This window comes from Phoenix dactylifera, chromosome 4, assembly GCF_051530095.1.
Source record: "Phoenix dactylifera cultivar Ajwa chromosome 4, Ajwa_hap1_PhDact_Kaust_v1.1, whole genome shotgun sequence".
NCBI classification, from domain to species: Eukaryota; Viridiplantae; Streptophyta; class Magnoliopsida; order Arecales; family Arecaceae; genus Phoenix; species Phoenix dactylifera.
In genome coordinates, this window is record NC_143193.1 from 54474638 (window position 1) to 54501655 (window position 27018).

The 27018-nt window shown below is 43.4% G+C and overlaps 4 protein-coding genes and 1 pseudogene across 5 annotated transcripts; 1 reads left to right on the forward strand and 4 right to left on the reverse strand.

The window, feature by feature from the left end:
* Positions 1-1209: 1209 nt before the first annotated feature.
* Positions 1210-3143, reverse strand: CYP77A4 (cytochrome P450, family 77, subfamily A, polypeptide 4). The gene has a single exon (XM_008776969.6). The coding sequence runs from the start codon at positions 2966-2968 to the stop codon at positions 1394-1396; it is 1575 nt and encodes a 524-aa protein (XP_008775191.1). The 5' UTR covers positions 2969-3143; the 3' UTR covers positions 1210-1393.
* Positions 3144-7445: 4302 nt separating this feature from the next.
* Positions 7446-11549, reverse strand: LOC103695602 (fructose-bisphosphate aldolase 1, cytoplasmic-like). 2 transcript variants are annotated; one of them, XM_008776970.5, is made up of 2 exons: positions 11406-11549; positions 7446-8758 (listed from the first exon to the last, which is right to left on the reverse strand). In XM_008776970.5, exons 1-2 carry the CDS (start codon positions 11431-11433, stop codon positions 7710-7712), a joined length of 1077 nt encoding a protein of 358 aa, XP_008775192.1. In that variant the 5' UTR covers positions 11434-11549; the 3' UTR covers positions 7446-7709. The 2 variants fall into 2 exon arrangements, with proteins under 2 accessions (XP_008775192.1, XP_088576847.1); XM_088720721.2 differs by lacking the exon at positions 11406-11549 and adding an exon at positions 10334-10502 and having other exon boundaries at positions 7446-9530.
* A 5961-nt stretch (positions 11550-17510) lies between these two features.
* Positions 17511-18455, forward strand: LOC103695603 (uncharacterized). Its single transcript, XM_088720722.2, has one exon. It carries the CDS (start codon positions 17623-17625, stop codon positions 18055-18057), a length of 435 nt encoding a protein of 144 aa, XP_088576848.2. The 5' UTR covers positions 17511-17622; the 3' UTR covers positions 18058-18455.
* Positions 18456-21532: 3077 nt separating this feature from the next.
* Positions 21533-24794, reverse strand: LOC103719850 (D-mannose binding lectin protein with Apple-like carbohydrate-binding domain-containing protein). Its single transcript, XM_008809278.6, has 2 exons — positions 22191-24794; positions 21533-22037 (listed from the first exon to the last, which is right to left on the reverse strand). Exon 1 carries the CDS (start codon positions 24694-24696, stop codon positions 23224-23226), a length of 1473 nt encoding a protein of 490 aa, XP_008807500.4. The 5' UTR covers positions 24697-24794; the 3' UTR covers positions 21533-22037; positions 22191-23223.
* LOC148714169 (uncharacterized) lies at positions 21989-22799 on the reverse strand (annotated as a pseudogene).
* Positions 24795-27018: the final 2224 nt, after the last annotated feature.

The window sequence follows — 27018 nt, forward strand, 5'->3', positions numbered from 1 at the left end:
CTTAATTTCTAGCCTATCTTATACATTTTTTTTGTACTTTTTAATTTATGATCTATCAATTTTCTCACTCTATAACTACATTGCTGTTGCAAGTGGGGAACAATCCCTCCTATTCCCCATTAATCTTGCTAAACATATGTTTTGGCACCTTAGACTAACTTGACAGCATGAGGAGGTGAAAACTATAGCTAGAGAGAGAGAGAGATAACTCTATTCGGTACTAGATTCGATGAAAGTAACCTATCCCTTCATACTACTTTTATATATCCCATCCTCTCTCTAAATATACCAAAAACAAGTAAAAGAACAATATCATCCCTTTGACAAAATCTAAATTTTTATGAAATTTAATACAAATTAAATACAGGAACCTATCCACTTGGATTTAGTCATTTACCACTCCTATCAAATACCGAAAACAAAAACCCTCTATCGTACAAAAAAAGTCCTATCCTCCCGATATTACTTAGATGAGTTCTATATATTCCTTCAAAATTTATTCCACTGCCAAATTTCAGCATTTTTGTGTAACTTTTCAAGCGGTGATGCCATATAACGCAGCAGCAGATCCGTCTAATGCCATGCTGCATACAAATTAATTGTTCACTTAGGAGCAACCAACAGAAAGAAACTTTACCGGTGTCCGCTTACATACCGGTTTTGCAGGGTTCTTAATTAGAGGCATGGCATTTATATCCTGAGATACTATTCGTTGGTACGGACCCCAGTTAGCTCCCGGCCATTATTGGTTGCTTCGAGTTCGTGTTCTACCGACTGGAGTCGAGCATTAGGTGCACCGTCGGACGTGGTCCCTGCATTCCGACGTGGGTCTTCTTGATACTAACGAAGGAGAAATTATTACAAAACAAAACAAAACAAAAATCAAAGCAGCATTCGGTACCCTTCTGTGGCTAAACTTCGGCAGCTGCGACACTTATGTCAGGCTGTCACGGTACGAACGGAGACTGCCCCGCTTTCCTACGTACGTTTTTTTTCTTAGATTCCTACGTACGTAATTCGCTAGCAAGCCAAACGGTGACAGTTGGACCGTTACTAAAAGAAGATATATATTTTTAGCAAAAAAAAAAAAAAAAAAAGAAGATATAGATGCGACGGAATCGACGATACCATCTCTCGACAGACGACATGGAGGCGTGGTCCCATGCTATGCTCCAAAAGCTTCAGAAGTCAAAACCAAATCACAAACCCTTTGTTTTTTTTTTTTCTTGGTAAAGACAAACCGTTATGGTTACTGACACTGGTTTCTTTCCCATGACGCGCACATAAATAGGCATACAGCATGCATGCATGACTGAAAGTGTTACGATAAGAAAGAGATTAAAACGTACAACTGGTCTCACAGACTGGATAATAATTTTGAACTTGCATGGTGCTACTTCCTGGGCTTGACCATGGCCAGGAGATGCGTGCGCATGACCACGGTGAACTCCACGTTGTCCCCAAAGTCCAGCGTGGGCTGGGAGGGGTGGGCCCGCCACTCGAAGGCCTGCACCGCCCGGGCCACCAGGAGCGTGATGTGGGTGGTCCCCATCCCCAATCCCGGGCATATCCTCCGCCCGGCTCCGAAGGGTATCATCCGGATCCCTGTCACCCCCGTCATGTCGGCTATCTCCCCGCCCGTTAAGAACCGGTCCGGGTTGAACTCCGTCGGGTTCGACCAGAACCTGGGATCCTCCGCTATCGTGGGCAGGAAGATATCCAAGTTGGCGTTGGTCGGGATATCGTATCCGCCCAGCTTGGCTGGCTGGATCGCCGCGTGGGTCAAGGAGAAGTAGGTGGGTGGGTGCTTTCGCAGGAGTTCTTTGACAAAGGCCTGGAGGTATACCATCTTCTCGGTGTCCCGCTCGTCGACCGGGCGGTCGCCGCACACGGCGAGTATCTCGTCGTGGATCCGGGCCTGCCTGGACGGGTCCTCGATGAGGCGGGCGATGCCCCACTCGATGGCGGTGGCGGTGGTGTCGGTGCCGCCGTTGATGAACTCGGAGCAGAGGGTGACGAGCTCCTCCTCGGAGGGGGCGGCGGCGCTCCGGCCGTCCACCTTGAGGTCGAGGAGCGAGTCGAGGTATGAGAATGGCGCGGCGGAAGGGTCGACCCTCGGGTCTTTAAGGATCGCTCTTCTTTTCTCGATGAGAGGGAGGACGGTGTCGATCTGTTCTCTGCGGACCTGCAAAGCATGGCGGCGTTGTTTGTGGAAGAGGAAGCCGAGGAAGGGGAGGTAGTCGTCGATGCGGGGGTTGAGGGTGAGGAGGACCTTCTTCATGACGGCGTCGATGCGGACGATGTCGTCCTCGTCGAGGTGCAGGCCGAAGGTCATGGCGAGGAGAATGCAGAAGAAGGCGAAGCGGGCGTTGCGGAGGACCCAGACGGCGCCGCCGGAGGCCTCGGCCTCGGCGCGGAGACGGTCGATGAAGCGGTCCATTGCGGCGGAGCGCACGGGGTGGAACTCGCGGAGGCGGGCGGTGGAGAGCATGCCGGAGACCATGTTGCGGCGGAGGGAGCGCCACTCGGGGCCGTAGACGGCGGAGTTTACGGTGAACTTGTCGCAGCTGAAGATGGTGCGGGTGGGGTTCTCGGCGGGGCGGGAGGCGAAGAGCTGGCCTTTCTCGATGAGGGCCTCGTGGGCCAGCTCCGGCGTGCTGATGACTATGAGAGTACGGGCGCCCATGCGGAGGGTGAAGATGGGGCCGTACTCCTTGAAGAGGTCGCGGGCCAGGTGGATGAAGAGCTTCCCGGAGAGGGCCACCTGGAAGAGGTTGCCGACGATGGGCCAACCCGGCGGGCCGGGGGGCAGGTTGAGGGCTGCACTCTTCTTCTTCGTGTTTCTGTTCTTGTTGAAGACTAGAAGGACCAGGAGGGAGAGCATGAAGGCTAGTGCTGTGAAGAAAAGCTTAAGGTGGGAAGGAGAAGGGGACGCCGAGGAGGAGGACAGAAGGGAAGCCATGACCATGAGGGTAGCTAGCGTGGTGGAGTACCAGGAGAGGACCCCCGGTGGTAGTGTGATAAAGTAGTATGGGAGACGATCGTAGGACGTATAATAAATAAAAAGTGATGCTGGAAAAAACCGTTGGGAGTATTAATGTGCTGCACCGGCCCAGCTGCCACCAGCCCGATATAGTGGTTCTAAGCTAACTTAACCTGTGACCCTGTGAGTGAGTAAATATAAGAGGAGACGAGTTATTAAGAGACCTCGGTCATAGAAAACATGCAACAACAAGACCAGACCGCACCCTCGTTCCGAACTCCTCCCCACACTCACCAATCTCCAGGAGGGTGCGGTGGTGCATGACCGACTGATTGGGGAGGCGAGGTGAGGACCGAGTTTGCGGCAGTGAGTTCCGTCTGGGCTTTTCAGGTGGAGAAAGCGGTGGAAATCATGGAGTTGCACTTTTTTTTTTCTTTTTGGTGAATGAAGAGCTGCACATCGAAAAGCGGCGAAAAGGGAAAAAGTGGAAATAAAGGATGCGAAAACTCAAAGGGGAAACGGGGTCTCTAGATCATTAATGGCTACTGGATTTTTAGTTCACGAATTAAATGGTTCCTTCTGGAAAGCATAGCGCCAAGGACACGAAGAAATGGTGAAATTCCAGGGTGGAACGCCTCTAGAACATGTGTACGATGCAGCTTGCGCTAAGAGAGTGGGTCGGAGATACCAATCAGGGGCCAAACTTTTCTGCTCCAACAACGTGCCTTTAGCATCCGAAATAATTGCGAACAGAAGCTTCGATCTGCCCCCTCGGAACGGGCTTTTAAATGAGACGAGGGTGAAACTGGTGCAACGGTCCAAGGAGCAGGCGAGAAGTGGTTCCTCCCAAATGCCAATGGGGCCGTAGCGGACCGGACGACTAACGGGCTGGAAACGGGCCCAGGCTGGCCAGAGACCTCCCTGGTTGGGCCGGTCTCGTGTCATGCTGTCAAATAGGCCTGGATTGTTTGAGTCGGGCATGGATTTAAATTTTAAAATAAGACCTCAATAAAGTTCGTGCCACGCTTGGGTTGATGCGAGTCCAGGCCCAAGCCCAATTTCTAGCCCAAAACATGAGCCCAGAACCTGGCCTGATCTTGATTCCAATTCATTATTACGATCTTTTACCATGAATCTTTCGGGCCGGGCAACGAGTATTATGGGTAAATCGAGCCAACGCCTAGCCTTTTGGTACAAATAGCTTTATTCGGTTGGAACTGATTGGGCTTCAGCTTGTGCCTAGGCACGTGCTCAGGCTCGGGCTGGGTTTGAAAAGAAACTTTAGGTCAGAAGCCCAGACACGTGCTAACCGAAGCAGCTTAGAAGTAATTCAAGCAGCTCATAGGCTCCAGCAACAGACTCCGCAGCAAGCGTGGCCAGCATCTCTCATTCCCTCACTTTTGAAAATGATGCCAATCCACTTGTTCAAGAGCGCTACATTTAATTCTAAGGCATTATTGCCCTAGTTTCGCCTCCTTTCTTGATGAAACAGTGGAGCATATCATAGCTCGTAATTTTTAAATGTTTTTGCGACAAAATCGGGCTGTCTATGTCTAGGGACATGATATGACGATGCGTGGGAGGTCCAATGACACTGAAAGGTATGATTACTCTGGTTCGTCAAATATTGTTTTGCCGTCCGATTTCTTCTCTTGTGTAAACTATTCAAACAATTAATAGGCAAAATAATCAAATCTTATATATAGAGAAAAAAATTATGAAACATAATTCAGCTAAAAACTTTTACTATTTAGAATAATAACATAATTTTTAGTTCAACTAAAAACTGCACAAATATCAACAAAATTTAATCTTAATTTTCATAATAAAAATATTCATTATTAATAAGATAAATTTTAACAATAAATAACAAAATAGAGAATATATCATCAATGTTTGGAATAATTAATAGAGAAGAATTTTTTTTAACAATCTATCTAATATGTAGTACCCAGAATAATATACTGGAATATCAGCTAGTGGTTTTTTTTTTCCCCCCCGTTTTCATAGAGTCCCGAGACTCACGATTTCTTTGTTTTTTGAGATAACCCCACCCAAACCGCAGTTTCGTTCTTATTTTTGTTTTAATCAAATGAGGTGGGTCCCGAGAGACCACACCGACAAAATTGATGGCAATACAAGGATAACGATGGAGCATCGGCGAGGAATCGAGCAAGGGAGTGGGCTCTAGTGAGGACATCGACCTATGTCACGGTCGTCCGCAGATGTCGCGCAGGGGGCATGCCTCGCCGGCGGTGGGGGACTCGTTATCTTACGCCAGCTGATGTGGACTGAACATCATCTTTGACGATGGAAGTTTCCTCGGCTGCCGGTCACCACCGACGTTCGTCGATGCATGAGCTCAAGCAAAAGCGGCAGCTAAAGCCACCAGTTTTAGCTGCTTGAGGCACGCGAGGAAGTCTTTCACTTCCGTTTTGGTTCCGGATTAATGGGTGATGCTTGTAGTTTGGGTCCTGGGACCATGGACGTTCGCCGGCTAGGTGCTTGCGCTCGAGGCTTAATTAGCGGCCAAACTTCGTCTCGGCAGCAGAGGCGAACAAGACGGTGGTTGTTTCGATGAGATTCCTATGGTTGTTTTGGGAGTATCGGGATAAGATGGCACCTAAGAACATCGCCTTGCAGCTTGACCTCTGCACCAAGAAGATGGTGATCGAGCAGGTGACTAAAGACTAACTACGCCGGCCGCCGGCGGTGCACCTAGACCTTGCGACTCTGTCGGATCCCGAGATCGCACTTCGTTTGCCTGCAAGAGCATGGAGGCCGTATGCCTCCCGTGTGACGGGATCGGCCACCTGCAGCCGGACTGCTCTTTCCGGAGGGTCAGGCCAAAAAGAAATCCAGAATTTGCTAATCAGCGCATTGGACAAAAAAATTGTGTAATGAATCCATGGGAACCATTTGATAGGCTACGGCCCTATCCTAATTCCAGCATTATAAATTATTATTATACAAAGCTGCAAATGGGTCGGATTGGACTTGCGCATACTTGAAGCAAGTTAGTTTTATGTACCGATCTTGATGCTGGATCCGGACCCAATCTACTAGATTATCTGCTCCAGTCAATTCAAGTCCATAGAAAATATTTTAGATCTAGCATGTCGTTTGAATCCGATTGGGATCATGTATCATCAGACAAATACAAAATATTAAGGCCTGGGACGAGGTTCGGGACTAGGTCTACATTTGTTTATTAAAAAATTTTATAAAAGAAGTTTTGTTCTTACATCTGAATCAAACTAAATTTTGACTGCTATAACATCATTTATTTATACGGTAAACTTATGAATTAATGTTTATCCAGAATGCAATACGCTTCAAGAGGTCAATAACCTCAATAGCTGGCTTTCTTAATATAATTAGATTAGTTTGAGCACTTCTATCTTAATAGAGAAAAAGAAAAATGGTCCAAAATACTTTCTTCAGGTCAATTTAGATCACATTGGATCGAGTAATTAATAGAAAGACTCAGAATATACGTATATAATATACGGATAGGGTCAGATCAAGTTAAGGTCCATGAAGTATGCCTTATCCGGTATACGGAACGAGTCTAATATTTAAACTCAACCAGTACTCAAACTCGGCCAGAACTCAAGAGATTTTCAAAAATAAGTTTGATCAGGTCTAAACAATTTGGGTTGGATTACGAGTCAACTCCGACTCATTTACAGCTTTCTTATTGTATGCTCGTAGCCGTGGCAATGAACATGGCTATATAATTCTCTAAATACAGCTTCGGTATCAATACTTGCAAAATAAATTCTGTGCTAATCAACGATAAAATGCCACTATATTTTCTATTTCTTGGGGAGTTCTGCAGACAGGGACCGATTGAGCAGCACTCACTCGCAGCGCGCGCGTTGATCGTAAAGCTCTTCTCCAGTGCGCACGCGAGGTGCGAGCGAAGTTTCCACCAAAAAGGGAAGAGAAAAATGAAGTGCAAAATACAGCTAAAATCGGCAACAAGAAAACAGATCAAGGTATTTCATGTACTGAGATGACTCTGGGAATGAAATCATAAGGACCCACATGATTCAACATGAAGACCAAGAAATCTTATGCAGTTCCGCTTACATTGCCTCGATGTCATTTTTCTTTATGAATCTAAACACCAGGCGCAGCTACCAAAGCATATAGGCAGATAGAGGAGGCTTCGGAAAATTCGATTCACCTCTGAATGAAGCATAAACACCAAGGCCAACAAGTTGGTATCGCAAGACAGAGACACATGGCCCCACATTTCTGTCAGCCATAAGAGAAATAGAAGAAGCAGACAATTGATCGATCACCACTTCGACAGTAGTTGCATTATGGATTAAATAGGACTCCAAGAGAGACAGCCAAAGTCGAAATTAAGCTTGCAAACAACACAAGCAAGTTAAATGCACTAGTATTGGAAATCCAGAATCACAGGAAAACATGAACATAAAGAACAGCAAGATTCAGCAAAGACGATAATCATACATGGCATAGACTCGTATTCAAAAAGGACCTTGTTACAGAGAAGAAACCATTGGCGTTGGGATAGGAAAAGAGAGAACCGAACTGTATACAAGAAGAGAAGCAAACATTCGAGACTCATACCTGCCGAGGTACCAAAAGCCTCAGGTTATTAAATTCTCACAAGACACTTGGCTAAGTACTAAACAACTAGATACTTTTCTCCATTACTCATCAACAGACCAGAAACCTAGAGGAACCAGAATCAGTACTTGTAGTCCTTGACATGGAGGCTCTCTGAGACACCTTCTCCCCTGCCAGCATCTCCCTTGTATGCCCCTAGGGTGGCCTCTGAATTCGCCTTGCACCTAGAGAGGAAAGCAGCCCTGGCCTTCTCAACATTCTCCTCCTTTCCAGCCCATGTCTTGAGCGTGCTCTGCTGCAGCGCACGGCCGAATGAGAAAGAGAGGGACCATGGCTTCTTCCCCTTAAGCTGGTTCATCGCATTCAGGTTCAAAGTAGCCTCCTCCTCACTTTGACCGCCAGAAAGGAAGACGATGGCTGGAACAGCTGCCGGGACAGTTCTCAGGAGAGCACGCACCGTGCACTCAGCCACAATCTCTGGGGCTACCTTCTTTGAGTCTGACCCAGGAGTCACCATGTTAGGCTTCAATAAACTTCCTTCCAAGAGAACATGGTGATCGTTCAGTGCCTTATAACAAGCAGCAAGCACCCGCTCCGTCACCTCAGCACAGCGATTGATGTCATGGGGCCCATCAACAAGGATCTCAGGCTCCACAATTGGAACAAGGCCATTCTCCTGGCAGATGATGGCATATCGAGCCAAACCGTTAGCATTCTCATTAATTGCAAGCTGGGATGGCTCAGTTGGGCCAATCTTCAGGACAGCCCGCCACTTGGCAAAACGAGCCCCTGCCTCATAGTACTTGGCGCAGCGCTTGCCAAGATCATCATGGCCTTGTGTTGTGGTCTCACCATTGGTACCAGCAAGCTCGACGGTACCCTTGTCTACCTTGATACCAGGGAGGACCCCCCCTTCCTTGAGGACTTCGACAAACGGTTTCCCATCAGCTGTCTTCTGGTAAAGGGTCTCTTCAAAAAGGATGACGCCGCAGAGGTATTGTAGAGCACCCGGTGTGCAGAAAAGGAGCTCGCGCAAAGCACGGCGATTGGCTTCGACGTTCTCCACATTGATGCTGGCAAGACGTTTGCCTATGGTGCCAGTGGACTCATCAGCTGCGAGAATCCCCTTACCTGGGGTGGCAATGTAAGCTGCATTGGCAATAAGTTCATCTGCAAGAAAAGGGAAATTAGAATCCATCTTGCGAAAAAATAAAGGCAGGAGCTTACAAATCATACACCAACAGGTCAGCCTGACCTGAATTATCTAACAAGATATACTGAAAAAATAATATATTTCAAGAGAAATATAAAGGCTGAGATAATGACGGTCTTCAAAAAGAGAGAAGAAAAAAAGCACATTTTCTTTTGCACCGGCAAGGCAGGGTGTAAAGATTTTAGTAAGATAGAATTCCAAAGGAGTTGAGCAAGCATCTGAACAACATAAATATTTTATCCATTTATACCATGATGACAGCAACTAGATATAGGCGACCCCACTTGACTACAGATATTGAGAAAGCTATAGCTGATTGTGATGGCGAATCGAAAAGGCCACAAAATATAACCCTTTGACTTTGATTAAGTGATAAGAAGGAAACGTCTGAATTGTGTTTACACAGGCAGCAAACAGACTAAGATAAATGCAAAGCCAAGGGCCAAGACATGTAAAAGCAGGCTTTGAAAAATGCTACAATAAATAACCACTAAGAAAATGTGAGCATCAGCAGCTCACAAGGATAGTAATGGCAAACCAGCATGACAGCAAATCAGAAGTTAGGACCATCCAAAAGATCAAATATCTGCAACACCTAAAACAACACAGAGCCAAAACATGATGAACCAAAATTGAAGGTGAAAAGAGATTTGCATAAACCTGCACTGAGAAGAGCTAGGAATCACGTTCAGCCAGAAATCCTTATGGTTATTGGTCCAGTAAGATTATCTGAAATTGTTAGATCACAGATCAAAGCTTTTGTGGAGAAAAAAAAGGTTCATGTAGAGACAGATTGGACCAAGGGCTGCAGTATGGAAAAAGGTCAGTTTCTGTTTTTGCATTCTAACTTAGAGAGCAGCAACAACAACAAAAAAACTGTGTATGTTTGTTGCACCCGGAAGGCAAGTTAAGTTCTAATTCCTAATAAGAACCAATTTTTACCCAAAAAGAGCCATAGAACTGCCAAACCACGCCAAGTGCACTCCTTAGCCTTAAAGCTGGATATTTGGCAAAAAACTTTCATGTAAAATCAGGATTCTTCATCTACTATGAATACATGAGACCACAAGAATTATCATTATTACTGTTGTTTCTTACATTTTCTAGCGTCGATAACTCAGCTACATAAAACAAGTTTATGCCACACATTTTCACATGCACAGCAGTACCTAGAATAGTATCAAAAAAATTTCAAGAGAACACATACACAACTGCAGAAGTTACAATCTTTCTATTCTAAAATACTAAAAGTTCATCTCTTGATACCCATGTCAGTGCATGGAATTTAATATTGTGGACCCTAGATATAAGGAAGCCCTTGAGCTTTGATGCTTCCCCAAATGCACAATGAATTCAGGATATCTCGTTATCCTACAGATGTATTTTCATGTCATAACAACTCTGTGTTCCAGGCCCTTGTTTGGGCTTGAGAAAGCCCGTCTAGGTTCCGTTATTTTTTTTTTTTCTAAAGGGCTACTTGGAGATGATGTTGTTAGTTGTTTTCACCATGAAATGCAGACATATCAACATACCCGCTTGCTATACTTCAAAGGCGATTCCATCTACCTCATGCACTTAAAAAGGGACAAAAGTAGAACTTTGAGCAAGGCGCATGCGGCATCAAAAAGCCTTCTTCATTTTGTTCTCTATTGTCTTCAATCCTGCTGATGGTTCCACATCTTAATTTGCAACAACCTAGACCTTTATCCAAAAAGGATGACCAGAAGGTGTTATTTGGAGCTCATTGACATTGTATAAGTACTCAAGATCTACCTAGTGCATAAGTAGTGCGAGATTAAACAACAATTGAGCCCTCGCGAGACTAAAAGTTCAAACCTATTCAAATTCAATAAATACCGCAATCAACCAAATAGGATGGGCCTATGATATCTCCTAGTCCATAGTCCAGTCCAGCCGATAAACTGGATCTTCTTTGATATCATGTGTAACAACCCAGAACCTCAAGACAGGTGTTATTTGGATTTCTTGATTTTATTCTAGAAATCCCAAAAACTTACATTTCAAAAAATTGGTCTCGACAAATTAATATAACCACCCCTCCAACCTAGCCTTTTCCCCATCAAGGATCTAGGTTATTTGACGTGCGGTAGAGTCGGTTAAGAAGGGGGAAGAAAAGCCCCAGAGAGGCATCACCATAATCCAAAAAAAAAACATACAGACAAATCAAGAGGAAACCAACTAAGTAACATTCACGAAATCTAGGTTATAAAGTTTATCTGATCAGATTCATGTTCACGCACCGAATCATTTTCTTAACCAATAAGTAATAAAGCTTGGGGAAAGCGATTTTTTTAAGGCCAAGAAGAAACAACGTTCAGCCAATAACAAAAGGGAAAAAAAATCAAATCTGTTTAATCAAAAAGGGAAAAAATTCTAGTCTTTCTTCAGGCCAGGAGAAAATAAGAAGGTTCATCCCATGAAGAAAAAAAAAGACAAAAAATCGGATCTTTTTCATCCCAGGAACAAGGAATAAGGTCCTTCTCATCCAAAAAAAACAAAGAAACAAAAAAAAAAAAAAAAAAAAAATCAGCCAAAGAATACGCCATCATCATCAGAAAGGTGAGAGAGGATGTATCGAATTACCGCGATATTTTCCACAGTAAGCAGACATCGTCGTCGGCTCTCCTTCCTTCCTTCCTTCTTCCTCCTCCTCCTCGGAGCTGTGGTGCTGGGGACAGCGGCAAGGGGAGTGGGGAGGAAGAAATATATAAAAGAGTATGATGGGTTAGAGATAGGGATGGGTTTAGTCGGCGTGATGAGGAAGCGTCGCGAATGTCGTCATCGTGTCCAGTCGTGGCCCCATTCGGCCCTCGAAGGCCCACTTTATCCCAACTAGCAAGCCCAGATAGGCCTTATTCTGAAGCAAAGCCGAGGCCTCCGGCCCATAGTATTATAACGCCCGCGGTTCTCATAATCTTGTGTTTTCCAACATATTATGCTTTCTCTTGGTTATCTCGGACAACGTGAAAGAAAAATCCGTTGGTACCTTGTTAATATGTTAGCTAATATATTATGCTCCTATACCAATCTTTATCGTACATAAGTCTTTTATTACTTGCGATCAAGACAAATACATCAAACAGGGACTCTCTGTTACACTAGAGTAATCGGAAGGGTGGAAAATTAATTTCTGCTTTAATAAATCAATGTTTGATGTTGTCTTGGCAGCGGAGATGGAAGATTAAAAAGCTTGGTGGTCCTTCTTGCGCGTCATGTGCACGGTGGGTTTTTTTTTTTTTCCTCTGTCTAGTGAAGGACCACCCTGTTCATAGTTCAGGGTAAAATTAGCATCGGTTCCAACCTGGTAGGCAGGTGAATTGAAGCCCATAAGGTATCAAGATGGCCCAGGCTCGTTCTTTGAGGTCCAAATGAACCCATTGGAGTGGTGGGTCCCCAAGGCAGGGCAAAAGTTGTGGAGGGGAGCAGGAATGCAGGATGCCCGTCTCGAGGTCATCGGTATGATCCACAAGACCCACAGGTTTCGGAAACCGAAATTGCCAAAACCAGCAGCGTGCCCACCGAACCAAGGCAAGGAGGCCCATGGGAGGTGGTTGAGTTGATGAGAGGGAAAGATATGGCAAGCGCCCAACCCCTCCTTGGTGGGTTCCGGGGCTGCTGGGGTGTACCTCTCGTTAGGGATGGTCCCTCCTTTTCGCGGACCTTCCCTCTATGCTTTGATCAAACTATGGGCCCATAGTACCATGTACATCGATTTGAGTACGAGTACGGCGGCTTAGCCGAGCCCAAGTAGATAAGACCGTAACAGTCTATGGGCATTACAAGAGTCCTTGGTGCGCTCCTTCCATGGGCGGAATCCGGCATATAACTAGACATTGTTTCAACCGAGGAAATTAATGGAAATTATCCTCTTGAATTATCTAGGAAATATCTTCGGCTTGGTGCTGCCAATGGGCGACCCACGAGCCTGATTGATTGTTTTTTTTTTACTCTCTTTTTCCAACTCATAAGATATCTTAGAGTGGCTAATTATATACAAAGCTATCCATTCTACAGTTCTATTTATCTTTTTTAAAACATATTTCACCTGAAGGACCATGCCACTACTCGACATATTTCGAATGTCTCATAACAGTAAGTGACCCCCTTCACCACTGCCGATACCATCCTGATTTTGATTCAGGCCAGCCATTAGGCCGAGCCTAGTTATGTTCTTTGATTTGGTTAGACTAACCCTGGCTTATTACCAGCTTGCCAAGCGAGTGGATAATTAGTGTGAGGTTACATGAATAGATGTGATTGCTATAAGAAATTCGATTATTTATCTAACTTCATAAATATATTTTCATATTTGGCTGCATCACTTCTCTCGTTTTTTTTAAATGATATATTAGCGGAGATTGGGAGTTGTCATGCCAACGAGTTTAGGCTTGTGATTCAAAATTGCATCCATATCCAATTGACCAAACATCTCCATCGACATTTGTACCAACAACCAAAAAAAAAAAAGTCTCCATGGACATCGACTGTCGGGTTGAATAATCCTTTTAGAGATTTAGAGAGAGAGAGAGAGAGCCCAAAATCATCATGAGTAAACCGAATGCAAGCGTTCAGACGTCATATTTTTTTTCTATTAATCAATTCTCTAATGTTTCTTTCATGTTTATATTGGACGGTCAGATAAGCCCTTATAGTTGATGAATCTATACATTTAGACTCTGTTTCTTCGGTTTTAATTTTACGTTTTTATTTCAAAAAATACTGCAATAATAGTCTAAATCCATTAGTACCATAAATCTGTGGGATTTATTTGTAAACTTACCTGTTATATCCTGCCATTCGGAAGAGTAACTATAGGGAAGCAAAAGCACTTTTCAAATAGGAAAGTAATGATTTGATCAAGAGTTTTAAGATGAGTTAATATTCATTATTTGCAGCGCCTTACAGTTTGTTAAGGTAGGTTAATAATTTAATTCATTGGCTAACGAGAAAGTAGGCGGTTTCACGATGCCCGGAGAGGAAAGAAATATTTTTTATATAAAAGTGCATTCAATGCTCATTATTAGTAGCACAAGTTTTAGTTCCGTACCTCCATAAAAATTATCCTGCGGTACCTTTCTATTCTTCTTTTAGCTGTAGCTAATTTCTTCACAGCATCATCAATGTTACGGTGGGAAGTTGGTAAAGAAGTATTTAGATCTACCGCGACCAATACGTCCTTCAAAATTCATATCGGATTAGCTTCACAAACTTGAATCATTCTTGTTTTTATCAAATACATATCACAATAAATCCCAGCAAATAGTAGTAAAAAGAAGGGTTCGATCAATAAATATGCTGCCAATAGAATTGATGAATATGGTTGCGTTAAAAAAGAAGGAAGAAGAAGAAATGATGAACATGGTGATCCCCACATACGAGATATCAGTAGCAATCCGTTCACGTCTTGTCTGTCTATGAAGAAGATATTCTGCTCATTAACGAGAGAAGATCCTTAGTCTGATTCATTTCTCCCATGAAAAGGAAAGTCAGAGAGAAACTGTAATCCTTTGAAAGATCTTTGCTAAAGCTACTCCCTTTCCATACTTTTCGAGCAATTCAGATTCCAAACGAAATTGGTTAGAAGTCGATAGAAGAACGTCCCCATGAAAATGGCTTGCTATGGATCCCTTCCTCTCTCTCTCAGAATACCAGGATTAGACCTATTGCTTGCTCGAGTTGAAAAGCGCCATGCTAAAATGTTTACAATATTTATGCAGCGATTCATACAATCAATCATCATTTACCTATCAATACAAATTAAATTGAAAACCTTACCATACCTCCATTTTTTCTCCTTGGATCCATAAAAGATTTATACCTGACAATACAAATTAATCTAAAACCTTAGCAAATCTCCATTGTTTCTCCAATTGAACCCACATAAAATTATCAGTATAACTTGATGCCCATATCACTTGAGATCTTTACATCCTAATACTAACAATGTCAAATCTGCCGCCTATGCTTCACAAGAATAATGAAGTTTTTAACACTCACATGGTGACAAGGATGAAAAAAGTGCAATTGCATGGCGCCATTGCTATTGAGATGGAGATATTTGTGGAGATTTTATGAGAACGAATTTAGAAAGAAACTTGGCAACCAAAAAACAGTTGGACAGGTAGATAATGGGGAATCACCTTCAGAGATGTCCCCTTGCCATTATATCAATCTATTGTTTCAGAAACAAATCTCCATCATGACTCAATTGAAATTTGAAGCCTCGATAACAATTGACCGGTGAGGACAGGGACTTCCTGGAACAAGCAGACAGACTCTGAAGAGATGGCTGTTACAGCAGAAGAAAAATACTAGATACGGCTGTGATGCCACTAAGATACTAACCAAAATTAAAGCGACAAGAATTAAAAGCGAATCACTTAAATCTACAGAAGAAATTAAAAGTGGATTTGGTATTCCCACCGATATAATTCATTCGGAGGCGATTACCGAAACATATAAGTCTGATCAAGAGAGACGAGGAATGGAAAAATATTTCCCTCAAGAAATGCCAAAAGGTTGTATTTCAAAATGGAAACAAAATTTTATAGAAAAGTTACATTTAACAAGGAAAGGAAACGAAGGAAAAAACCAAAATCGAACCTAGGATTTACATTTCCGCTATTCGGAATAACAAGCAAGTTTCTCCAACTTCTTTTTGAGTAAAAAAAAAAATATTCTAAAGAACCAGCGACTAGTCCTTTGAAACAAAACAGAAAAGAAGAAGAGGCCTACTGAAGGAGAGGCAGAAGAAGAGCCAAACCAGTCAGCAGTTAGAAGCCTTCAAGAGCTCTTGAAAGCTTGGATCAATAGAGAGAAGCCAGACATGACTTGCTCCTTGCACAGTATCTCCTCCTCCAGCCACAGCCTGCTCTCCAATGCCCTCCTTGTCCGAAACATGAACACGACGGGCTGCTGAACCACTAGTCATGCAAGTCCACCGGCATTCCATCAATAAATACTATCTGATTCCATCTAAAATTCAACCTGAGCCTCCTTAATGCACCACCCTCTTCTCGTCGATGCACACCGGCAGCTCCAATTCCTTGGATCGGTTTCCCTTTTTCTTCCGGAGATGAGCATTCATGGAATTGGACTTCCGGTTGTTCAGGGAGGGGTTGTCGTCAAAGCAAATGGCCAAGGCTGGGCCGACATGGCTCTTGGGCCCAGTAACCCTGATGAGGAGTTCCCTTAGTGCGGAGGCCCTGGCCTTGTAGAGGCACGTAATAGCTGTGACAACCCAGCCGTGTTGGCCTGGGCCCGCCTAAATGCCCTGGACTAATCTATTTTTTTTTTCTCAGCTACTTGCTATTGAGGTGTGAGAGGAAACTAAAACAAAAAAACTAATCTATTTTGATCTTTTGTACTCATTTTTCAAGAAATTTTTATTTGATTCTGGAAGCAACTTTTGGAGCTGGCTGCACACACAGCGAAGGAAGCCAAGAATAAATGGATCATTCTCAGGCACATGAGGTATATAGCTCTTGTTTATAATAGTAATGAGGTTTTCTATTTATAATTTAGGTCGGTACATAGCTCCTATTTATAACAGTAGTGAGGTCTTCTGTATATAATTTAGGTTGAATTCTTGTCCTACTATAAATAGGACTAGCTTGCCAAAAAATATAGCTATTAAAAACATGAAAAAGCTAGAATCTTAGAGGATATAGATCTTGACTCATATATCAACTTTGTTTTCTATTACTCCGCCTAATTTTTTTTCTAGATTATAAAATGCGTACAATCAATATTTTTCCAAAAAAAATAAAGATTGGACCGATCTATTTTATAGCCTAAATGATTGAATTTAAAATGATCGCTAGGGGCATAACCCTTTTTAGGAGAAGGTTCCACATTGCAGACCTTGAAAAGTTACTGGATTTCAAAAAAGTATCACCTCAATCAGTATTGTATGGCTGAGTTATGGTCTTCAAAAATTTGACTCATGATTCAACTTTTTGAAGTGGTAGATTTTGCTCCTGTATCCTATTTAGCCCTACTCATAGTAATTGAAACAGTCCATATTAAGCTTGATGGCCCTGCTAGATCAATCATTTCCATTTCCAAATTTCTGGCCAAGGATGGATGGAGATAAGGTGAAATCATTAGTAGGAAAGATCAACCCTCTCTTATGACAGATCAATCAGACAAGATGGAGATTGGTGCAGCACCACCGGGTATGGGCGATTCTAGTTGGTTAGATGTTGTGAAGAGGAACGGTGCACTTGCTATGCCCAAGGTTGATGGATCTTGTCCCCCTTCCTTAGGCAATCAAGCAATATCGAATGCACTCGTAATAAATCAAAAGCAACCAAACATAATGTAATTTTGAAACTGCAAGTATCTTGATACATTCTATTTTTAGGCAAATGAATTTGTAAGCAACGAACAACGTCTAAAAGGTTCCAGATGATTTTAAAATCTCTTAGTATTCTATTTCTAAAAAGTGTGTCATATATGCACCACTACATTTGCCATATTACATTATTTTTATTATAGCGACTCATTTACCATAGATATGCACGTATTTTTAGCCTTATAGATAGATTCAGCCGGAAGAAAAGATCTTGAGCCTTTTATAGCCAAATAGGTATCCAGTCAAATATTTTCGGACTCAGGCTTTCTTTTAAACTTGAGCTCGAAAATAAGTTCAATCCCGGATCAACTTGGTCCATGTACTAATATTTACATCGCAGAATAAACGATACATCTATGAAACCCAGCCAGCCGGCCGGCCAATCTTCTCTCGAGTCAGGCCTTCCCTGATACGCCTCTTTTGGAGCCGTCGACGGTGGGGAGTATGGCTTCCGTTCTTCTCCCCCAAATTCTTCCGATTCCGAGGCAGCTCCCTACTGCCCTTTGGAAGAAGGATCCTAGATCGCTCCCTTCCCTTCTCCACACAAGCCCTATTCGAAACCCTAGGTCCCGTAGGGGTTTCGCGGTGTTTGCAGAGGGCAATGGACTCAAAAGAGACGACGCCGAGGAGACGGAATCCGGCGACGGCGGAGGAGACCTGAAGAGGGACCGACGGCCGGCGTTCAATGTCCGGTGGCGCGACCTCCTCTACCCGGATCCCGAGAACATGGTGGCCATTGGATTGACGGGCCTCCTCACGTGGGCGGGCGTTCAGGTCTTGTGGCAGCTGTTCTTCATCTCCATCGCCATCATTCTCGCCGCTCTCAAGTACTCCTTCATCGCCGCTCTCCTTCTCTTCATACTGGTTACCCTCCTTTGAAACGAAAGCTTGCTCTTTGCCAAGGAAAGATTCGATTTTGATAGCTTCTGCGTCCTTAATTCTAGCAACTGATCAAGCGTATCTGTTGTCAGGTATGTGCGTATAGGTACTCTCTAGCAAAATTTGGGAAATATTGAAGCTGAATTGTATGAGTCTATGAGATAGGGTTTATGTAAGTGTACAAAGGACCGTTGACGGGAAAGAATGTTGGGTTCTACCTTCTGCCTTCTAAAGAGAAGAAGAGCAGAAATTTGGTTTGTGCGTTGATTTCAGTGATGCTTTCTGCTGCAAAGTAATGAACCAGGTTTTCTTTCCTTGATAAATCAACGCAGGCAAAAGAATTGTATGTTTATTAAGAACTGAAAATTATGATTCGTGAATGTGACCCAACTTAATAATTGTGTTCCTGAGATGTAAAACATTATGGCCGACATTTCAAATGGATCTACTGTTCAGCTACTATTAGACCTGAGACCTTTCCTGGGTTCCAATCTGGCATACCCCCTGGCTTTGTTCTTCTCTCCTTGATTTTTCTCGGAGTTCTTATTCTTCTCTTGTCTGTATTGTGGTGTTTTTGTTGGATTGTTTCATCAAGTTTCTAACATGACATCAATCCGCTTCCCCCAACCTGTTTCAGTCCATGCACCTATTCTTGGGCCACTCCCAGCGGACAGCTATGAGATCAACTCTGGGAAGTGAGCAAACATGACTTGCAATCCTCCTTGTAGCGACAAACCAGCTAATGACACGTTAGAGAGTGTTCTCTTGGAATTGCAGATTGGAACATTAGAAATCTAACTCTAGATTTCCTTGCCAACTATTATCGTTGTTTGGATCAGAAACTTATCGCCTTCACCGAACGGTAGTTGTAGTCAAGGGTAGGATGTGGTAGATGGCTGGAGATGCAAAGCTGGAAGGAAAGATTCTTCTGTACCTCACAATGAGATGTATAGAGGCTGAAAGAAGAGTGGTTCCGTATTGGTTCTGGTCGATTATTGTTGGTTTAAGTGGTTACAAAGGGAGATCCTAAAGGCAAAGTAGTGCAGGACTCTTTTTAAGTGTTACTCAGTTCTTTACATAGCTTCTATCTTTTGAAACAGGTTTCTGGGATTTAGCTACATGTTTTGAAAACAGAATTCTGTATGGTGCAAGATGATTCCACGTGGAAGGAACCATCTCTCACCAGCATTTGTTAGTGGGAGGGTTGGACATTCTGAAGACAGGCACAATACATGTTTGACTTGAAGCACACTACCATGTCCTTCGCAATAATCTCTTTCAAGGGTCCCAAGGGGATCACTGACAGTTGAATTCCCATTAGAGAGTTCACATTGAAGGAGGGTATGCCAACCTTTATATGTTCAACGATTTATATCTATCTTGTCTGCAAGAAAATTCATGTGTTTTGACTCTAAATCCTTTTAACCACATTTCAGTTTAGTTCTTCAACATCTTCATTTTTAAGGTAGTACTGGAATTAAGTTGTGGACAAGTTCTGCAGCTGCCTGATAAGCTAACTAGTCAGTCGAAGGACTCTTTCAGTTGGAAGAACCCATCTTCTATGAAAGTGAGGTACACGCCCCAAGGACTGCTTCACACCTATTACAAAATTTTGACTGCGAGTAGGTTTCCATTTTCTCTGATGAATACAGAGATAAGGGAAACGCCTTCTTTAGGAGGAGAAAGCTCCGAGATAGTAGTTGAAGTTTAGGAGATGTTATGATGTGGAACACCTAAATGGAAATTAATGTCTCGCAACAGAAGAACAATGTGGATAAGCTCTGGCTAAAGGGGGTGAATAATATCCAAGGTGATGAGAAGGTGTTTATCGTAGAAGGTGTTTATTGATGGGTGTGTATCATTCATGCAAGAGCCCTTCGTAAATACAGATGCATTTGATTGAAATTGTGGATTTCTCTGCAAGATTGATGTGGAGGAAACTTGTTACAGTTGTCTGACATTTCCTAAGCTACACCTTATCGAGCATGCAGTTTGGCAAATGATTGCAATCGAGTTTTGAGTAAAAGCATTTGCTTTTCGTGGTTCTAAGTTCGACTCGGGAAAGTGGTACTGCCAGAATATTTCCAAGGAAATGTCCTCTTGATGGTGTTTGCATGCTTATTTAGCTCTAAACGCCTGCCATCTCGGGTTGCAGAGACCACAAATCCACAATGCACATCTCTGCAAGCCAAGGCACAAACCATAAACAGGCATAGCTCCACATGCCAGGAATTAGACTGAACCATACATGCAGCAGCTGTATTGAAGCAAGTTAGGAAGCATCAAACGGAGTTAGGATGCTATTTTAATTTTTTCCATCTTTTTTTTCTCCTTTTGTGTTTTATTTTAATAGAAGCATCCCCAGGCAGTTATTTATCATCTTATGTTATAAGACTCTTTTTGTTGCCATGCAATGTGCACGACCCATCTGGGAACTTTTTCTGTAATTCTCTCATTTTATTTAGTTCCGCTTTTAGTCTTGAAAAAGAAAATTTCAGGCTGCTAGGAATCGGCCCAATCAAGGTGCCAATCTGCCGGAGGGCTTAGCTGATTAACTATTCTGATTATGGAGGTTGGTTGAAGATTGCAATTTGTCTCTAAGGCGGCGAGATAGTGATCTCTATGCTCGGGTGGCGATGCTCCAATGCTAGCCACTTCTGAGATAGTATTTGAAAGAGGAGATATTGTTCAGGATTTTGTTCTGATATGAAACAGCAAAGGCAAAGTTTTTTTTGTTGGAGAGCTTTTGGTGGTGGACCCTCTAATGCCTAAAACGAATTTTCAGAGAATAGTGAAGGTATTGTGAGAATGACGAAGTGGCAACATAAGAGCGTAAGAGTTCGAAAGCAGTTCAAAAGCTTAGCCGATGACTCTCTCTCTTTAATAGATTCCCAACCTTGCAACTTACTCATTTAGGGAAGATCTATCGATCTTTTATTTTTGTAAGGCTCAGCTTTCTAAAGACCGAGGGGTGGAGGATCATCACCTCCCCTGTCAGTTAGCAAGCCGAACCCGCTACAGCAGCACAGGGATATGAATGAGTCTTTGTTTCTTTCCTTTGTTGTTAGCTCTTCGACTTGTCTCCTGTCAGCTACTTTCGCTTCATCCCCGCCACTGCAAGCGGACATTTCATCGATGCATCTCGCCCATGATCGTGGCCGAGATGTCACCCGTTGGAAAGAGAATTTGAAATTTAAAAGATTCTCTACACGCCTTTAGATTGGCCCATGGCGGGCTTTGATCGGTTAATCAGAAACTTGGTGGCGGGCTTTGATAGGTTTTCAATCTGGTTGTGATAGGTTATGACACTTATCAGTGCCTAACAAGTCTGCGATTCCCTTTCCATCGAGAACTAGCAAATCTTCCTGCCCAGTATTTTTCACATCACAATTCTTTCACCATCTTCTACATCAAAATGCAATAGAAACTTGCGTCTTCTCCTTCGAATAAATTCCGACATTCAGGTTCCCATGAGTGGAGCATGAAGTACTCGAGACAGCCTCGAGCAAAAATTAAAAAGGAATTCACCCGGTACATTGATTGCAACATTAATTACGTCAGCCTTCAAAACACTGCTATGCTTTTGATTCAAATGCAGTGTTAATGCCACTAATTTACAGATTGAGATCTCAAAGTAGAGAGGGAAAATCCAAGCTAGCCAGGCAACCACCATTTGGATTTCTCAGCATACAACTCAAAACAAAATTTCCCGCATGCCTTGGCATTACAATAGTTAACAAACAAAAAGTCCTTAAGAAAAATTAATCAACGATTCCTCCATGCGATTGACTCTTTGAAGTGCTCTGTAGAATGTTTGGCCATTGCACAAAATTAATCAACGATTCCTCCATGCGATTCAATCTTTGGAAGGGTGAGTGAAGCATCTTGTCGAAAAGCTAACCGGTTGTTCAACCATGTTTATGCTCTGTTCTCATTCCTTGATTGCCTCGGCCTTCTCCTTTGCCATCTTACCCTTCATCCTGTAAGATTTGCCAGAAAGCATTTGTATGGATGGTAGAAAAAAGCTATAACAGAACAGATTCGGAAAGACAATAGCAAATACAGAAAGTTTTAAAGAAGCATATGGCAGGCTGAAGAAATGCAGAAGATAGCATAATGAGAGAGCAGCCGACCTCATCGCGACTTTATCAATCTTCTTTATGGCCTTCAATGTGTTCTTAGTAACATTCCTGTCATATCTCTCAGTCCTGTTTCTCTTCCTCTCAAATTCAAAGGTTGAGTCCTTAGGAAGAATACAATCAGAAATAGTCCCCGTGAGATGGACTTGTTATATCAGTGACATCAATTGATAAATAAGTAGACATATGCAACACTTGTGTCGTATCCTTTCCATGCAAGCGCCCGTATACCTTTATTCACTTAACCTTGCGAGGATTTCTTTCATTTTGAAGTTCTTATGGCAACCGGAAGATCTGACGACAAACACATCATTATATGAGCATCACCACAACAAAGAGATGCCCAAGGTGACCGGTATTTGACTAAACCTTGGATAAATTGCCTATAACTGTAAACAACATGCGGCTTATACAAAACAAGCATAATAAAGATTCAGTACTAGTAACTTATATGTCAAGAGATCAAACTAATAAAATGGGTTTGCAGGTGAAATTTGAAGAACAGGATTAATTAAGTGAAGAAACATAAAGCATATCTGATATAGTTCTTTGAGAACAGGATTTGCTTTCCTGCAAAGCAACAAATCAGAACTCGAGATCCATGGGCTACGGCCCGCTGAAATAAAATAGAATTAAAATCGGTGCTGGTGCCTTATTACGAAAGAGGTAAAAAAAAAAAAAAAGGGTAGGGGCACAGAGTTGGAGATCCATCCACGAGATGGTAGTCTAGATCAACGCCTGAGATTCATCCATCTACTGTACCAAAGAACAGCGGGCGCATGGTCTCAAAATGGTAACATAAATGACCCAGCTTATACTAAACCCGTGACTCATGTAAAAGATAAAAAAATCAACGAAAAAGAATATATTCTCTCTTTCATTTCACTTCCATCTTAAAAAATCAGAACCGTTGGATGGGCCATCGGACGCGATCCACGCTTCCCCTCCCGGCCTCGCACCGCCGAAGGCACTCCGGCCAGAGAGCGACGTGCTCCTCTCTCTCTCTATCTCTCGCTCTCTGCCTGCCTCACTTTTTGAACGAGTTGGAGAGCTCGATCGATCGAAAGGAGGCCGAGTTCAGATCCTTATACGGTCCCGGAGCGAGCCCCACCGTCATCGACCCATCGACGTCGCCTCTCATCCTCATCCGGTTCCGCATCCGGTAAGCCCCGAACCCCGCCGCTCCGGCGAGGATAACGACGCCGACCACTAGCAAGACCGCCCCGGTCTTCTTCCGCGGGCTTTCTTCCTCTCGCCCTCCGCCGCCGGCGCTCGCCCTCACCTTAAAGTATCCCACCTTCCCCTCGTCTCCCTCCACCACCGTCTCTATCGGGTAATCCATTCGGTAGCAGTACCCCGTCGCGTTGTTGAAGACGGCGCCCCAGCAGGTGCAGTTCCGCTCGCAGGAATCCTCGCACTCCGCCAAAGACACCACCTTTTGGAACCCCAGAAGCTCCTTGTTCGCCAAGTCGACGCCTTTGCTTCTCAAAACCCAGAAATCATCTCCTTCCGATCCGCAAAGATCGCCGGAATCCGCCGGGAGGCACCCGTCGGTGCTGTCATCCAGGCATTTGCAGAGGGGCTCCCCCGTGCTGCAGAGGCCGTAGGGCCCGCAGGTGCTTGGGAGGCCGCAGGGCTCGGTGATGGCCGTAAAGTCCCGCACCCAGGTCGAGCCATTCCAGTAGTACGCCCGAAGATTCCCGTCGGGTTCCAGGGTCAGGCGGCGGAGCCCGGAGATCCCTCTGCTGAACGTGTCGAAGGATAGCACGTCGACGGGGGGCTTCTCGTTTTGGTACATGCCGAGGAACCCGGCCGGTTCGACCCGGGCGTAGATCGGCCCTTGGCCAGGGACGATCTGGGCCTTGGCTTCCATTGCCGTGTGCTTCCAGTACATCGGCGCCGGGTCTTTGCCGACTTCCATAGAAAGGGAGAGGTAGTTCGAGCCCAAACGCATAGAATACCTCCGGTTCGTGGACAAAAGAGCGGCCTTCGAGGTAAAGTTCTGGTTCTGGACCAGAGTATCCGATGGAAAATCGAAGCTTTGCCATAGAACATCGATGGGATCTCCATGCTTTTGGATTTGAAGGTTGGAGGAGTCAAGGAGAACGAGTCGGTCCCCGCCGGCGGTCGGGGTCGACCAGATTATCCCTGTTTCCGGGTCGGAGAGGGCCAGGGTGCCATTAAAGGAGAAGGAGGTGGACCCGGTCCAGAGTGCTGGGCGAGCCGTGTTGGCGCGCCAGACGGGCAGGGAGGAGGGGAGGTGGAGGACCGCGAGCTCGAGCTGGGTGGAGTTGAAGCGGAGGAAGCCGAGGGAGAAAACGCCGTTCGGGTCGGCGAGGAGAGGCTGGAACTCGGAGTAGGATGGGTCGTGGGTGGCCGAGAAGCCTCTCTCGATCTGTTTGGCCGGCAAGGACGCCGCGTTTCCAACCCAACCTGGTCCTGCGGCGATGGAAACCACCAAGCAGAGTATGGAAGGAAGCATCTTCTCTACTCTCATCATGACTAGAAGTCTTCCAAAAGACAAAGGTGGGAGCTGAGTGAAATAGAGGAACAAGAACGGAGGAACTACATAATATATAACAGAGAGAGAGAGAGAGAGATAAGCAACTACATTGGGGCGTGCAAGCCCACTTGGGCCTTGACATAAAAAAATAAGACCCGTAAAGATTTGAATCTTTGGGTCGGTTGACATATTTGTCTGGGGTACTTGGATGCCCGGTTGTCGACAAGCGGTCCTTGGAGCTAGCAGGTTCGGGTTGTATCATTTGCGCCAAAGAATGATTAATCTTCCTTTGCAACGTCGCCCGTCGGATCACGCCCCACCCCCGCACAACTTTCAAAGCAACCCAATGGTGGATTTGCCCAAAGGAAAGTGAACCCACGTTGTATTGAAGGGAACCTCGTCCCACAAACTTACCGAGATATATGACTGGGACGCAGCGGGCCCACGTTGTCACAAGAATTTGGCCAGCCATAGAGTGCTTTAATAGTCAAAGGCAGCATGCCACAAGAAGCCAAATGGATTTTATCGATTTCTACTTTAACATTGCGGCGAGAATTTGATTGTAGGTATCCAGCTTTTTCTTTTTTTGACTTTGCTTGCAAATGCATTTGTACATTCTGCATGCAAATTTGTGGTTTCTTTTCCCGTGACATCGTGATTCCTAGACATTATAATAGGACTAAAATGGAGCCCTGTTTGTTACACCACACCAGGCCATTTTCGCCTATTGACATATCCCAGGCTGCAGGTAGTGCCTCCCACTCTAGCCTGCGTTTGGTTGATGGGGCGGAAACGGTGGCTTTATTTAGATAAATTTTGGTCATTCGAATAAATTCTTTTGGTTATCATGAAATAAATATCGAAATACTATGAAGAAGACAAGGATGATTAGTAAAATAAAATCTATTCGGCCAGAGAGGCTGACTAGAATTACCACTTCCGACACGGTATATAGCATTTTGCTTGGATGAAGTTACCCATGGCCATTTTTGGCCTTTTCGAGAGGTTCTCGCCTATCCGAACATCCAAACACTGCTTTAGTTCTAGCATTCCTCTAGAATCAGATGAGATGTCTGCATATAATATCAGCTGGAGCGTTGTGATCTTTGAAAAGTCATATGAGAAAGGAAACACAAGAGTCAAATTGTTCTCTATGAATTATGAGATTAGCGTTGTTTGATGTAAACATGCGATTTCTTTTCTAACTTATCAAGTTTCCGTGGATTAATGCATGTCTCGAGGGTTTTGTTTGAAGTTTATAGATGATCCAATCAGAGAAAAAGAAGATTTTCAATCTGCTCAACTTGAATCTATCAAAAGATAACTAGAAGAAAATGGAATACTGTGAAAGTAGGATTTTAAGTCTTTTTTTATTAATTATTAAAAAATAAGGTATATAGCCTTTACGTATAATGGTAAGATCCACTCTTACATAATTTGGATTAGATTTCTCTTTTTAATCCTAATAAAATTATTTTTTAAAATAAATATTTTTAGTAGAAATTTTCTAAAAAAATCTAAAAATCTTGAGGATGTAGATCTCGACTTCTACATCAACTTTGTCTTCTGTTGCTCCACCGAATTTTTATCGGCTAGTGAGCTACGTCTAGTTAAAGTCTTATCCAAAATAAATTTTTTTAATTTTACTAGCCTATTTTAGGGCCTAAATGATGGAATTTTGCTCTAATTCAACCTCCTAAGAGGTTTGTCCAAAATTGTATATCTCAAAAATATATCTAATTTTAAAAAAAATCATCTCAGTCGGGCATCATATGATCAAATTATGATCTCTGAAAGTTTGGCCTATAATTCGGCTTTCCGATGCATCAGATCTCGCTTCTGTACTCTGTCCAACCCTACTCATAATAGTTAAAGTGATCCATAACGCATCTGAAGTTTTTTGCGGGTCAATAAATTATTATATAATATATTATGTTTTAGTGTTTTAGTATATGAATAGGTCCACCTGTTCTTGCCAGATGTAAAAGCATTTCACTCATTAGACAGGTACGACTGCCTCTTTTGTTTTTTTAAAAAAAGAAAGTGCAAGTACGACACCATATATTTTACAGTCCCCTAATGCCACATTGGTGTAGGTTTAAATATGATGAAAGAGATCAATAATAGATTATCATACATTCGAATTGGTACATAATTACGAGAACTTACCAGCTATTTCAAATAACTTTTATAATCCTAGCCAAAAGTTTAGCTGAATATGGAAATTAGGTTTTTTTTATGGAAAGAGAACTCCTATCTATTATAAATATAAATACTGTAAAACTATATGAAGGAGCCAAATCTATTCATCCAAAAGTA

What these genes read in the sequence shown, in the direction of transcription:
- CYP77A4 (XM_008776969.6), bottom strand. Translation starts at nt 2,968, where the DNA reads ATGGTCATGGCTTCCCTTCTGTCCTCCTCCTCGGCGTCCCCTTCTCCT.
- LOC103695602 (XM_088720721.2), bottom strand. Translation starts at nt 8,822, where the DNA reads ATGATTTGTAAGCTCCTGCCTTTATTTTTTCGCAAGATGGATTCTAAT.
- LOC103695603 (XM_088720722.2), top strand. Translation starts at nt 17,623, where the DNA reads ATGGCTTCCGTTCTTCTCCCCCAAATTCTTCCGATTCCGAGGCAGCTC.
- LOC103719850 (XM_008809278.6), bottom strand. Translation starts at nt 24,696, where the DNA reads ATGATGAGAGTAGAGAAGATGCTTCCTTCCATACTCTGCTTGGTGGTT.